The sequence below is a fragment of the Lontra canadensis genome, unplaced genomic scaffold, assembly GCF_010015895.1.
Source record: "Lontra canadensis isolate GAN:19392208 unplaced genomic scaffold, GSC_riverotter_1.0 scaffold17, whole genome shotgun sequence".
In the NCBI taxonomy this organism is placed as follows: domain Eukaryota; kingdom Metazoa; phylum Chordata; class Mammalia; order Carnivora; family Mustelidae; genus Lontra; species Lontra canadensis.
Window position 1 is genome coordinate 10,775,093 of NW_022631011.1, and position 15,557 is coordinate 10,790,649.

At 37.9% G+C, this 15,557-nt stretch overlaps 1 protein-coding gene across 3 annotated transcripts in view; it reads left to right on the plus strand.

Annotated features, from left to right (window-relative positions):
• RPRD1A (regulation of nuclear pre-mRNA domain containing 1A) overlaps window positions 1-13,992 on the plus strand; it is a 74,228-nt gene extending 60,236 nt beyond the window's left edge. Inside the window, exons 7-8 of one of the 3 annotated variants that reach the window (XM_032859597.1) lie at window positions 10,499-10,696; window positions 13,215-13,992. In XM_032859597.1, coding sequence (XP_032715488.1) covers window positions 10,499-10,648 — 150 coding nt within the window. In that variant the 3' untranslated portion in view covers window positions 10,649-10,696; window positions 13,215-13,992. Of the gene's footprint in view, window positions 1-10,498 lie in introns of all 3 variants that reach the window. The other 2 variants (XR_004382910.1, XM_032859596.1) reach the window with 2 other exon arrangements.
• Window positions 13,993-15,557: the final 1,565 nt, after the last annotated feature.

The window sequence follows — 15,557 nt, forward strand, 5'->3', positions numbered from 1 at the left end:
TATAACCTATATGTTTAGTATGTGAATAGTCAGTAGCGTGTCAGACCAGGATGTTGTTGAGTGATCAGGTAGTAGTGAAAGTTCAGTGTGGAAGAAATAATCTGCAAAAGTTCAGTTGGAGGGCTTGAGATTTAAGCTGGCACTTACAGGATGGATAGAAATTGGATGAAGATCCTGAGCAGGTAAAAATAATTTGGACAAAAGCTTCCGAAGAGAAATTTGTATCATTTTTGGCTACGCAAAAATTTTGTGTTCAGAGCAGGTTTAATACTATAGAATCCCTCGTCATTTGTTAGTAAATGTTGTGTGTTGCTTTACTGTGTTATTTGGAGGCCGAAGTTGCAGATCATCCTGCAATATTCATAACAAATCTGCATCAGAATTTGGATAGTTTAATATAAAGGTATTCTACAAAAGATCTTGAATAGTTTTTTTATTGTATCATCTTTCTGAATGGTGATTGTTGTAGCATTTGTTGAGAATAATGAAGATCTATTTATTATTCATTAATTTTGATGAATGTTACTAAATAAAATGTGTTGTGTGGCTGGTGTCAGGCATTTCTGACTCGAGCAATTTATGCTGAGTTTCCTACATCTGTTTTCTCATCTGTAAAACAGGGATAGTGATACCTGTCTTTTAATCTTTTGTGAAGATTAAGGTAAGAATGTAGGCAAAGGGGCTTCAGTAATCTGGGAAAATGTTTAATTTGTCCATTAGATTTTTTTAAATAAACTTTTTATCTTGGACGATTTTAAGTTCACAGAAAAGCTGTGAAGTCAGTACAGAGAGTTCTCGTTATACCTCATATCCAGTTTCCCCTGTTAATATTTGTTATTTTATGTTAGTATGTTATGTTAGTATGTTTGTCATAATTAGTGAACCAATTTTTATTAACTAAATTCCACACTTTATTCAGATTTTTAAAAATTTTACCTAATGTCCTTTTTCTGTTCCGGGATCCCATCTGGGTTATCACATTACATTTATTTGTCATGTCTCCTTGGACTCTTGGCTGTGACACTTCTTTTGACTCTCCTTGTGTTTGATGATCTTGATAGTTTTGGGGAATATTGCATGGGAATTTCATGACATGTCCCTCAGTTGGGATTTGTCTGATGTTTTTCTCAAAATTAGACTGGAATGAAGGAAGGAAGGAGGAAGACGCAGAGGTCAAGTGCCATTTTCACCACATTTTGTCAAGGTACTTAACTATCAAATCACCTATCAGTGTTGATGTGCCGTAGATCACTTTGTCGAGGCATTGTTTGTCAGGCTTCTCCACTGTAAAGTTAGTTGATTTATTCCCCTTTTCATACTCTTCTCGTTGGAAATAAGTCACCAGGTATAGCCACACTTTAGGAGTGAGAATCCATTAAACTTTGCAATTATGAAATGCTTTAAGTGGACCTTTTTGAAATCTCAAATTATACCTCTTTATATTGAATTCTCTCCTAAGAACTTGGAGAGCAGATATCGTGTTGGTTAAGGATGATTGCTGGGTTCTTCAGATAGTGGATGTGAATGGTATATTGTTCTGAGGGTTGGATAGTCATAGTACCAAAATTAGTACTAGTACATAGTCCCAAAATAGTTGGGAAAATTAGTATTTTCCTAAGGAAAAAAGTTCAAACCTTTCCACATATAGGCCTTCCTGATTAACTTTCACTTTTTTTTTTTTTTTTTTTTTTTTTTAGTCCTTTTTAATACTAGGAACATTTCTGCCTTCCGTCATTAGCCTACTTCTCTTTCTTGTGTGATTCTTACCAGGAATGGGAGGGCACATGCCATGTTTTGGTGTACATTAGAATCATAGGATGTGGATTCAGTAAATCAGGTCAGTATATATTTTATTTTTTTCTGAAACCACGAAAAGCAAAGTTTGACAATATCTTGTGTGATGACAGATATACAGAAGATAGAGTGGGGGAAGAGAGAAGCAAAATGGTGTAAGATGGCTCAGAAACATTTCTATGTATGTACTCATAAAGGCCTAATGGGCTACTACACATCTCATGGTTTATAGATAGGTTTTTATTTGCTGCCTCTGAAGCCCAAATCTTACTTCCAGAATGCTAGAACCACATTTCCAAGTGCTTTCTACTAGAAGTCCCAAGGATAACACGCTTCACATGCTGAATATTGAACTATTTATTTTCTCTAAAGGAGTTTCTGCCTATCTTTGCTATCTCAGATAATAGCATCTCCATCCAACCACTCATCAAGCTTGAAATCTCATCATTCTTCACAAGAGAGCTATAACCAGTCTTGCTAATTTTTCTTACTACAAATTGATTTTGTCTTTTGAATTAAGGTATTGCATGCACACAGTCTACTTTATAAAGTGCATTGCTGCTTGACGTACAGTGTAGTTTGTGAAGTGCTCTTCTACTTCTGGCTTGTTTCAGGCCCTAGTCTGTCTTTCCTAGACATTTGCAGTAAACTCCTAATTAGGATTCTTCCTCAGGTTCGTCCTCTTAAATGTGGCTGTATTTGGTAATGAAATTAATTTCTTCATGTTGCACCATGCCCTGTGGCGGTAGTGAATTGGCACATATCGTGCCCTTCATCCTCACTGCCCTGCTGTCTTGCTGTTCCCATGTCCTGTTATGTTCTACTCACGTCTCCTCAATTCTGAAAACCTTCCCTGATCTATGTAGTGTGGCAGAGTCCTCCATCCTCCAGTTCTGGTGTGTCACAGAAAGTGGTTTTTGCATCTAATGGAATACATCATAATTTGTTGTAATATTCATTTTTTGCATGCCCATTAAATTGTGTATTCTTCTAGGTGAGGATTATGATTCATATTGGTGTTCCCAACGTAGTGACTGGTACCTTCTATAGTAGATACTCAAGAAATGTTTAACTGAAGTATGGAGTAGATCAGTTGTGACCTTTGAATTCAATATCAAATAACAGAAATATGAATTTTTTTTAAATGAAAATAATATGCAGTGAGCTAGAATCTCAAGTCAGAATACTGTCAAACTGACATCTAGAATGTTGGTATATAAGTTAGTAGGTGTTGAAAGGTACAGGTGATGTATAGAAAGTAGTTATTATAAACAATGTTTATTTTCTATGGCATTGCTTTTGTTTGACCCTTTTGACTATCAGTCATGTTCATCACTGGTTTTTATATAATATTTGCAGTAACAGATTGGGCTTTCCAAGAAGTCAGGTTGGAATTTGGTGGACAGTATTTATATTGTATGAGCTTGAGCTTGGTATTTGTTGTACCTACAATAACAGGTTCACTCTTATCCTTGAATTTTTTTGTAAGTGAATTTCTTAGTAAAGTAGGAGAACTTGGAATCCATTTCCCATTAAAAACAATACTATTTGGGGGTGCCTTGGTGGCTCAGTTGGTTAAACATCCGACTCTTGATTTCAGCTCTGGTTGTGAGAGCAAGCCCGACATTGAGCTCCGCTTTCCACACAGATTCTGTTTGTCCATCTCCCTCTGCTCCTCCTCGTGAGCATGATCTCTTTCTCTTTCAAATAAGTAAAATCTTTAAAAAAAAAAATACTATGTGTGGCACTAAGGTTCTTAGACTAACTCACAAAGCCTTTTTTTCCCCTTCCTTTAATATTTTTATTGAGATTTAATTCACATACCATGTGACAATGTACAGGGTTTTGTTGTTGTTGTTGTTTTTTTTTAAGAATTTATTTTTAAGTAATCTCTACACACAACAGAGGGCTCCCACTTATAACCTGCAAATCAGAGGAGTCACATGCTCTACCGACTGAGTCAACCAGGCACTCCTACAGTGTACAATTTTTAAATATATTTACAGGATTTTGCAGCCATCACTACAATCTTAAATTTTAGATCATTTTTATCCACTCTAAAGGAAACCTCATAACCATTTCCACTTCAACCCACCCCAAGCCCTAAGCTTTGCTCTATAAATTTGGCTCTTCTGGAGATTTCATATAAATGGAACCATACAGTATTTAGTCTATTTAGCTAGCTTCTTTAACTTAGCATGTTTTCAAGGGTCTTTCATGTTGTAGCATATATCAGTACTTTATTTCTTTTTATGGCCAAATAATATTACATGGTAGAAGTATATCATATTTTGTTTCTCTGTTCATCAGTTGAGAGATATTTGGATTTTTTTTTTCCCCTCCTTTTTGGCTATAATGAATTACTGTGAACATTTGTGTTAAAATTTTTGTGTGGCCATACATTTTCATTTCTCTTTTGTATATTCCTAGCAGTTGAGTGGATGGATTATGTGGTAACTCTGTATGGTCTTTTCAGTAATTACAGACTGCTTTACATTTCCACCAGCAGTGTGTGTAAGGGTTCCAGTTTCTCCACGTTTGTCAGCACTTGTTACAATCTGTCTTTTCTTTTCTTTTTTTTTCTTTTCATTTATTTATTTGAGAGAAAGAATGAGTGTGCACATGGGAGTGAGGGTTGGGTGTGAGAGAGGGAAAGAGCCCGATATGGGGGCTTGATCTCACTACTGTGAGATCATGACCTGAGCCAAAATGAAGTCAGATGCTTAACCAACTGAGTCACCCAGGTACCCCTTGTCTGTCTTTTTTATTATAGCCGTAATTGTAGGTGTGAAGTGTGATCTTTGTGGTTTTGATTTGCATCAAAAGTTTTTCATACTGGCAGGATAAACAGAACTATATGTTTGCAGTAAAAGCAGTATATGTCAGCTTCATATTTATTGCCAAGGGAAGGGGCTTGATTTCTTAATGGTTTTGTTCTGGAGGAATTTTTTATCTTAAATTTTAAAATTCAAGTTCTTCCCTTTCTTTGAAGCTGAAACAGAATTAAGAATTCATTTAGGGAAAAAAATTTAAACACAAAATAAATTTTTTGAAAGCTGTTTTTGCAAAATGCAGGTTTAGTTAGAAAAGAATGAGAAGATTATGAAAGGGATTAAAAAAAAACAGTATTGGCTTTACCTATTTTTTTTTAAAGATTTTATTTATTTATTTGACAGACAGATATCACAAGTAGGCAGAGAAGCGGCGAGGGCGGTGGGGGGAGCAGGCTCCCAGCTGAGCAGAGAGCCCGATGCGGGGCTCAATCCCAGGACCTTGGGATCATGACCTGAGCCAAAGGTAGAGGCTTTAACCTACTGAGCCAACCAGGTGCCCCTGGCTTTACCTATTGACTGACTTCTCAGGTTTACTTACCCTGATACAGTATATGTGTGCCACTGGACCCACAATTTTTGTTTTCTCTTTCATGCCTAGGAGTTTTCGTGGAGTTTTTTTGGGGGGCTTGGGGGGCAATGTTGGTTTACTAATAGAATAAGAAGAGATTTGTTTTTACCAGCTTTACTGAAGTAAAATGGACAGATAAAATTGTATATATTTAAACTGTACAGTATGATGATTTGATATATATCTACTTTGTTGAAGTTTTCACCACACTTAGAGTCATTAACACATCCATCACGTCACATAGTTTTGTGTGTGTGGTGAGAACACTTAGGTCTCCTCTCAGCAAATATCAAGTACACAACACAGTATTATTAAATATAGTCAAAATGCTGTACCTTAGATCTCCAGAGCTTATTCATCTTAAAACTGAAGGCTGGTACCCTTTGACCAGCATCTCCCCATCTCCCCCTGACATCTCAGGTTTTGGTAATCACCATTCTACTGTTTCTATTGAGTTCATCTTTTCTTTTTTTTCTTTCTTTTTTTTTTTTTTAAAGATTCCACATGTAAATGAGATTATATAGTATTCATCTTTCTCTGATTTCACTTAGCATAATGTCCTCTAGGTTTATCCACTTGCAAATGCCAGAATTATCTTTTTTCTTACAGTTGAGTAATACTTATTGTATATGTGTATGCACCATATCATCTTTATCCCTTCATCTGTTGACAGAAACTTAGTTGTTTCCATATCTTGGCTGCTGTGAATAATGTTGCAATGAGCATGAAGTGCACTCTTTGAGATAACTATTTTCTTTCTGGGGTCAGTGTTAGATACTTGTTCTGACATCAGAAAGTCACCTTCTAGCTGTCTTCTTCCCTGTTTCTCTCCTGCAAATTAGTTGGCCTACAGTTTAGCTCCTATTATCAATCTCCTAATCGCCTTTCACCGTAGCCTCCACTGTTTTTGACAGTACCCTTAGGCTTGAACTTCTCCTTGCCTTGTGGTTGTAACTAAAATGTGACAAGTTTATGTTCTATCTGTTTTACTGCCTGCTTCTGTCAGGCAAAAATCTTTGGTGTCGGGGTCTGTAACTAGGGATGGGGACAACGGTAAACTTTTGTTTGAGTGTTACCTCTGCTGTAGTTCAGCTCTTATTAAGAGTGAGGAGGGGTGTAGCAGCCTGTTTTCATCTCAGCTTTCCCTTTCTGATTAGAGCATCACCTCCTGAATGGGGGGCAGGGATTGTCAGTGCTCCAGTATTCTTGGCTTGCCACATCCAAGTTAGAGGCTCTGTTTCACCAACGGAGGCTGAGTGAAGAGCCCCTGGACCCTTAACTACACTATCCTGAGGCAGCCTTAGCAACAGGTAACTGGGGGCAGCATCATAAATGCTGATGCCTTGCCCCTCTCAGGAAGAAAGCCCTCTGGGAGCTGCCAGGGAGTGATTCTTGTGTTCTTGCAGTGGTCTGAGGGGAGTCTGCCTTGCTGAACTGGGAGTAAGTAGGCAGGGAGAGAACATCTTGGTTCAGACACCACAGATGCTCGCCTTTCCTAATGTATTTTTCTGGAACAGATATTTCCTCATAGGTTCTTTGCCTTTAGGATCATTTCCAGAAACTTTAAATGGCTAGTATGGTTTATAGAAACTGTTTTCACTAGGAGGTGGGTCAGTTGAACTCCTCATGCTGTCATGCTGGAAGTCAGTCTCCTCTAGATCAGTGGTTCTGAAACAACAGTTTGAATCTTTAATCTCCTCTTAACACTCCCCCTACATGGATCCATCTTATTCTCCTTTGGCCCAACTTTATTTTTTTTTTACTGTATTCATATCTGAAATAATATTTATATGTTTTTTGTCTCCTTCCTCCTGAAATGTTAGCTTTGTGGAGGCAGGAGACCTCATCTGTTTGTTCATTTTTTAAATGCTGTATCTCCATTAATAAATTTATACTTGCCATATATCAGGGACTGCTGTGATAGCATTTCTGTAAAAGTGCTATGAGATTATATTCATGGTGCTGCGATGATTTTGATCTGAGAGAAGTACTATCATTGTACATCAGAATCAAAGTAATACATCCTCTTGTAAGTGTTTTGGCCGTACGAGCCAACCTGTGGAATCTTGTAGCCTCTTTCTAGACCACCTTGTTGGGTAATTTAAGACTTTCAGGGCTGTGGCCTGGTTCATGTTATCAGATAGTTACCAGGTTTCATCTACTTTCTTCTTTGGGCTCACATCAGACAGCTTGCCACAGGTCCTTAAATCTTCTGAGTAGGAGATCCTGCCTATGACAGTAGAGAAAGCTTTTTGACTACTACATACTTTTCTATTTGGGAAAAGTGTGACTTCACATGCGTATGAAAGATAATAACTCTTCTCATGAGATTATTGAGAGGATTAAATGAGTTCTATTTTAATGCGTGGCATGTAATGGACATTCAGTAAAAGGCAGCTTTTATATTTTTATACTTTTATATTTGCCAATTTTTTGTTTGCAATAGATACCAATTAGCTGAAGGCTTTTAGTTGCCAGTATCATTTGAATCAAATCTTTATTGAAGAGCAACCTATCAGGATGCTAGAAACTAGAAATTAGGGTGAGCAATAATAACCACTAAAGGTACATAAGACATTTCTCAAAACATATTCTTTAGCAGAGAATAATTGCTTATGAATATGTTTGAACAGCATCTCAGTATATCATGCTGACCCCAGAGTGCTTTATGTATTATTTATTCAAGAATGATTCAGCTAAGAACAGTGGGACTGATGGAGAGTAGTGTTTGCCCCATACCAGTGTGTTTTGAGAAGGAAATGTGCTAAATGTGGACATGTGTAATGATATCCTCCTGAAAAGTATGCATCTAGAATGTGAAATATTCTGGTGGTAATCTTTTGTGTGCCACTCTGAGCTACTCTGCTGAAACTTACTTGGTGTTCCAGTGTGTATCGCTGGTGAAGGGGATAGGGGTAGGGGAAAATCATGCCTTGAGATTCTAGATTTCTCTTTTACTCCATCTTGATCTTCATGATAAATTAGAGATGCAGGGACACGGGAACATGGTAAGAATTAACACCTCTCTTCTGTGCCCAAAGCTATCCTTGAACTTTTCCAGCCTTGCCTGCTTTGCCAGCTACTGTGCCCAGTTCCCTGTGCTTAGAATTCTCCTCTCCCCCATTCCCTTAGAGCAGTTGAGTTTTAGTAATTCTTAAAAATCCCTTTCCTCACATGTGGTTATTCTTTAAAGGAGGAGGCTCAGTCATGCAAAGAAACCTTACAAGTTGATTTCATGTAGGTAGAAAAACTAAAGAAGTGGCTCAGAACTCTGTATTAGCATTCTTTTGGGAACTTCTACAAAATTCATTAACTCTGGACCCACTTCCATAGGTTATTCTCATTTAATTGATATGTAGTAGGACTGAAGTACTCTTGAAAAATCTGTTTATTCAAAAATTTCTTAGCTGATTTTTTGGTAAATATTTTATTTATTTATTTGACAGACAAAGATCACAAGTAGGCGGAGAGGCAGAGTGGGGTGGTGGGGGAAGCAGGCTCCCTGCCAAGCAGAGAGCCGGATGAGGGGCTCAATTCCAGGACCCTGAGACCATGATCTGAGCCGAAGGCAGAGGCTTTAACCCACTGAGCCACCCAGGCGCCCCTCTTAGCTGATTCTTACGTACAGAGTTGAGAAACACTAAAGTTAAGGGCTTTTTGTATATAGGCCTTCTGCCCAAAATAAAAGCTTATCAGTAAGTTTTTCTATCTTGTTGATGAGGTCAGCCTTGGTTATTGGTTAGAAGGAGGGAGAAGGTTCTCATCTTTTCTAGAAGGAAGAATACCCATTTTCTAGATTCCCTCTTTCAAATCTCACCTCCACTAGGTGATGAAGCATAGAAGGATCCTCTCTTTCCATGTGGAAGTCTGGCAACTGCAGTTAAAAGGTGATCTTCCCAGTGTAGAGAATGGGCTGTTTCCCTCTAAGCCAAATATGATCTTGATTGGTTTCCAGTCTCTGAGTCTTTGGGCCGCTGTTGGCAGGCTTTCCTAACCTTTTTTTGGGCCATTGGAATCCTTTGGTGGTCTGGTGAAGCTTTGGACCCCTTCTCAAGTTCAGTATTTTAATGTAAAAAGTAAAAGACATAGCATTACAAAGGAAACAAATTATATATAAAATACAGTTGGTGATATAATGAAATTTGTATAATAAAATACGCTTCTTTACTGAGACATTAAATAACATTTAGTTGGTCTAATAACTACCATAATTTCAAAGTCATGATAAAGGTAAACAATATTGGGATGTCTGGGTGGTTCAGTTAGGCGTTTGCCTTTGGCTCAGGTCATGATCCTAGGATCCTGGGATCAAGTCCCTCCTCGGGTTGTTTGCTCAGCAGGAGTCTGCTTCTCCCTCTGCCTGCCACACCCCTGGTGTGTTCTCTCTCTCTCTCTTTCTTGCTGCTCTCTGGCAAATAAATAAATAAACAAACAATATTTCAAGGTAGCTTTAAGAACCTGTAATACAATATTATAGCCACTCATTTCTATTGGAGGCAAACTCAAAGGTACTGATAATACTCCTGTGGTTTGTTGCCAACATTCACAATAGAAAATAATGTTCAGTTTAGGTTTGTGAAAACAGATATGTAATTTTTTTTATCCAAGCTCAAAGGTGCTCTAAAATCTTATATGTTGAGGTTAAGTTTATTAATATGGTAGTCTTCTGGGGCACCTGGGTGGCTCAGTGGTTAAAGCCTCTGCCTTCGGCTCAGGTCATGATCTCAGGGTCCTGGGATCGAGCCCCGCATCGGGCTCTCTGCTCGTCGGGGAGCCTGCCTCCTGCTCCTGTGTCTCTCTCTGCCTGCCTCTCTGCCTACTTGTGATCTGTCTGTCAAATAAATTAAAAAAAAATCTTTAAAAAAAAAAAAAATATGGTAGTCTTCTTTTCACATTTGTGTGACAACTGTTTAAGATTGTGGGTGGCTCAGTCAGTTAAGCATCTGACTCTTGATTTCAGCTCAGATCATGATCTCAGGGTTGTGAGATCAAGCCCCGAGTTGGGCTCCATGCTGGGCATAAAACCCAAGATTCTTTCTCCCTCTGCCCCTTCCCCTTCCTGTTTGTGCTCTGACACTCTCAAAAAGAAGAAAAGAAAAGAAAAAGATTGTGGTTTTTCATAAAAATAGTTTACCTAGCAGTATATTTCCAAAGTCCCTCCTTTGATCCTAATGCTAACATTGTAATCATCCTTTCTTATTGAGCATTAACTGAGTGTAATACCAGATTTTATGCAGAGTATTAACTAGATTGTTCTTCTCTCAACTCCAGGAATGCTAATGAAAGTGGTTTGATGTTACAGGAATACAAGCGCAAGTTAGCCAGAGTTTCCCTGGTGCGCAAAGAACTCAGGTCCCGGATCCAGAGCCTGCCAGACTTATCCCGATTGCCCAATGTCACTGGAAGCCACATGCACCTGCCCTTTGCCGGGGACATCTACAGTGAAGATTGATGACCAGTCTCTTTCCAAGGCCCAGGACTTTGCAAGAAATGGAGACAGGTTAGGTGGACAGTCCTGTAGCGTTATTTTTGTATATGGTTGAGAGAATGACTAACAAAAGAAGTAACAAGTAATTTATAAAGTTGTTTAAAATGTTGGTTTGTTTACTATTTTATTGGTAAGTTAATATGACTTAGTTTAAACAAAGTGATGATCTCTGTGTATTAATAAGCTCACAAATAGTGATTATTTTCAAAAGATCTTTTTGTAAATTTTTTTGATCCAGGGCCTTGTGAGAAATTCCATGTTTCTATTTCTTCGTGTATTTTCAAATATTTTTCTTTATTTTCTTCAGTATGTAATCACTGTAAAGTATGTAATTCCTAAAGGGTGAGAAGTAATCAAGAGTTGGTAGAGATTTTATTATGGTATAGTTAGGACTTGATTGTAGAAGTGACTAAATGTTCCAACTTAATCTTCACCCTTCTCCCTGACCAAAATATCAGTTCTGTGCCTCTTAATGCCTTTGATTCCTTATTCCTTAGAGGTCAGTAATTTAACACTAAAGTAAGGGTCAGATTAAAGCTTAGAGGACTTTTCCACAGTAGTCCTATAGGGGTTCCATTCCAGCTGTCAGTGTAGAATAAAAGGAATGTTAAATAGGGACCCCCTTGATCAAACTGTTTAGAATTATTTGAATAGATTAATATGGAAATGCTTTGGAAGTGTTGTAAAATTTGACCTTCTACCAAGAGGACAACTTTGATTCTGGAACTGATTGCTATTTTCAAATCAGTCTCCTTTTAACATAATGAATCCCTTTAACATAAAGCCATCTAGGGGATTAAAAGAAATAAAATAATGATACTTTTATTATTTGCTTAGCCATTTAACTTTTAAAACAATAGTATTTTTAGCTCTAAACTCTCAACACAATATTCCTTGAAGTTCAGTAAAGTAACCTGGAACATTTTTAATGTTTCCTTAAAGTTTGTGAATGACTGTATATTTGGAAATTAAGCAGTGCTACACTACAGGGTAGATCTGGCAAATGCTATATTTGTATATTTAGAATTACCAAAACAAATGTACTTTTACCTTTTATGTCTAACCCTGTGTGTTAGAGCAGTTGCATGCTCTCCTGCTTTCTTTTTAAATCACATTGTTAAGCTGTGGATTTGTACTCAATAATGACTTAGGATAAACATTTTCATTCATTAAATATTAGACATTTTTCTTTTCCTTGTAAGCAGATTGAAGCTAGATAGTTAATAAAACATCTGTCAAATCCCACAAGCCAATTATGTCTCACTAGTCTGAATGGCTTTACTCTTTTGTTCTCAATATTAGAAATTATAGTTAAAATGAATTTATATGTGAAGGAGAAGGCAAATATTTATTTTCAGTACCCAGTAGTTCTGAAAACAGTGCTTTTAACCGTTTGACCTCTCTTCAAAACATAGACACATATTAGTAGTCCCCATCCAGGTATGGCTTATATTCCAGTCTTCTAGTCAACTTTTGGGACTCTGGGCACATTTTCTCACAGAAACAATAGTAGTTAGGTTCCCTGTAAACACTATCACAGAAAGCTCACCTGGGAACCTAATCCACTTAACCACGAATGTACTTAACCTTTAATGTGGTTGACAAATTACTAATAGATCCTGACCAGCATTTGTAACATCACTCTAAGGAAATGGTGTACAGCAGCCAGACTCACACATTGAGGTGTATGTCTGTCTGTCTTGTGTACCTCTGTCCCTAGGTGTAGGATATGTAAGAAGATTTAGCATGGGGGTAGTGGGGTAACCAGTGCACAATTATAAAAACCTAGTTAATCCTGTTAGAAAAGTATACCATGTAAGTTAGTTTTTCTTGTTAAAGTGAAAGCAAAAACTTGTATATTAATTTATTTTCAACGTCTTGATCTTATTTATGATCTGCTAAAATGGTGATTTACCCATTCAAAATATATTTTTTTCCATTTAAAACTAATTTATAAACTATGTACTCCTGGGAAGATTTGAATTATTAGAAGTTTGTTGAAATATTTTCACCATTTAAGACAGACTTCTGACTTAGGTACTGATTTTAATGCCAGTATCTGTTCTAAATATTTATGATAAAAATGCATTATTTTTTTAAAGAGCTTGATGCGATTTGTGATAAGTGATAGTACTCAACCTGAATCCTACCCCCAGTCCCACCCTTTGACCAATCCTCCACAAATCTTTAGCTGTTGGTTAATTCACTAACTGTAAACACAAATACTATGGTCTGGTTTAGAAAATTATCTTTTCAGCCTTATGATAGTTAACTTGGTAAGCCTTAGCAGCAAATTGTCTTCCTTTCTAAAAGGTAGACTTAGATTTTCTCAAGAAATGGGGTAAGATAGGGAACTGTAATACCAAATTGTAAATCATGAGCATTTTCTCCACTGTGTATGTACATGAGGCAAATCATGCATCTTTGAGTGCAGTTTGGCCTGGCCCCTCGAGAGAAAAGCATGTCACCACACTTGCAGTAGGGGTACTGTGGTTTGAATGGATACCATCACTCTTTTCTCCACAAACAGTGCAGAGAGCTGTCTGGAGTGGCAGTTTCAACAGCTTCCCTGGCGTTCCCTCTGCTCCTTCCATCACTACAGTAAGTAAAATAACCACCTGGGGGAACCCGGGAGTCTGAGAAAATCAGCTGGGCTCAGTAGCCAGCCTCCCCCTCTAGGAAAACCAGTCCAGATGCAGCTATTTTGGTCCCTCTTCTCACAAGCACTCTGAATCAGGGTTTTTCTATAAGAATTTCTTCAGAATCAGCAAAAGCTGGGATGACCTGGTTATCTTGATTTGCAAAATTAAAAGAACAAAACTAGGTTGTCAGTTGTCACTGTAGATGAGCAGATTGTCAATTAAAGTAGAGTTATTGAACTGGCTCTGAGAAAAAACTCAAAAGTACAAATTAATTGGAAAGTTAGAATGCCCTTTCTGGATTTTCCATTCTAAAAATTTGTATTATATGAAATAAAATAAAGCTACAAAACTGCTTTGTATTCTGTTAAGAAATAGCTCCTAAAAGATGTAGTCTTGTTTCATAGTTGTTGCACTATATCAAAGCTTTTTAGAGTGTAAACCCAGTTCTTCTCTGTATAGAAAGGGAGCATTGTGTTACTGAATTTATTTATACAGAGCATTTGTTAACATCTGTAATTCCAGCCATCTGCACACGAGTCTGTTCTGAGGTGGCAATAGCACATGGGAAGATGAAGTTTCCCTGTTTATTTACCCCTTTTTCTTTGCCTGTATCTGATGACAATATAAGATGTTCTTAATAAAGTTTTATGTTGTTTTTGAAATGTGTAGATGATTTCTCTGAATCTGGTTAATTGAATGTGGGGTGGGAGGGGAGAAATTAATGGACTGGGAAGGAAGCAGAGTACTGGAAGTATTCAGTGACTTTTTGGTGGAGAAACTGTTGAAGGAGATTCCTTTGGCTTGGCCAGTGGTTCCGAAACTTGAGCGAACATCAGGATTACCTGGAAGGCGACTAAACTATTGATCACTGGGCCCTGCTCCCAGAGCTTCTGGGGTAAGGCCTGATAGTTTAGATTTTTAACAGTTTGATGCTAATGTCATTGAGTTGAGGGACCACATTGTTGACAACCACGACTCTAGATGGGCTTTGAAGTCCATGATGTGCTTCACAATTTGTAATTCCAGGTAAGGAGAGAATAAGATAGGGTTTTATAGCTCATTCTTCAACAAGTTCCTTATGGGGAGAGAATGAGATCACCTCTTCTTTTGTGGCCTACTGCACAGTAATGCCGCAGAGCTTTTGCATGAATGAATTCATTTGGGGAACTTCGCACTTCTGGAGCATAGGCCTTCACCACATCTTGAATTTAAAGCAGAATTGGGGAATACTAAAATCTGTGGGAGTCTCTAGGGCATTATTTGCCAAACTTCTTTGATAAGACTCACTTGGGACATTTTCAGAAAGTGCACTTAACTACTGAATCAGAATTTTCTGTGATTCTTATTGTCTAAAAGTTGATGAAATGTCCTCTGATCACTGCTCCTGGTTCTCCATTCCTGTAAGTCTTCTGGTCACTTTATCTGAATCCAGGTGCTTCCCATTCCCACTCCAGTTTTCCCCCTTTGAAGTAGCAGGTTTTATACAGTGGAACCTATATCCAAAGATGCTGTTTCAGAATATTTGGGATCTAGAAGTCCGCATTTTAAGCAAGGTACCCAAATTATTTTGATGTGCTTTGAGAAACAGTGCCCTACAAATCAGTTATAGTCTATACTAAACAATAATGTAGTTCACACATATATGGTACTTAAGTGCCCATCAGGAACTGTTCTAAGCACTTCATATATTCTTTGCAATAGATACTCTGATGATCCACTTCCACATAGAGGAAACTAAGACACAGTGTAAATTCTTTGTGACCCTGAACAGGTCAAATGGTGAAGCTGGGATTCAGATCCAGCTCCAAGTTCGGTCCTGAGCCTGTGCTTCTTTCTTTCATTCTTTCTTTTTTTTTTTTTTTTTAATTTTATTTATTTATTTTGACAGAGATCACAAGTAGGCAGAGAGGCAGGCAGAGAGAGAAGGGGAAGCAGGCTCCCCGTTGAGCAGAGAGCCCAACGCAGGGCTCAGTCCCAGGACCCTGAGATCATGACCTGAGCTGAAGGCAGAGGCTTAACCCACTGAGCCACCCAGGCGCCCCTGAGCCTGTGTTTCTTAACCACTACACGACGATGCCTATTACGTGGATACGTTATGTAGCAGCTCCATGATTACCAAATCCACGTTTTGCATCACATGTCAGGTTAATAGTGAAATTATAACATTACGCCAAGTATGAAAGTTAAAAACCAGCACTACTGGAGGGGGCTTGTCAAAGGATGTTACACCC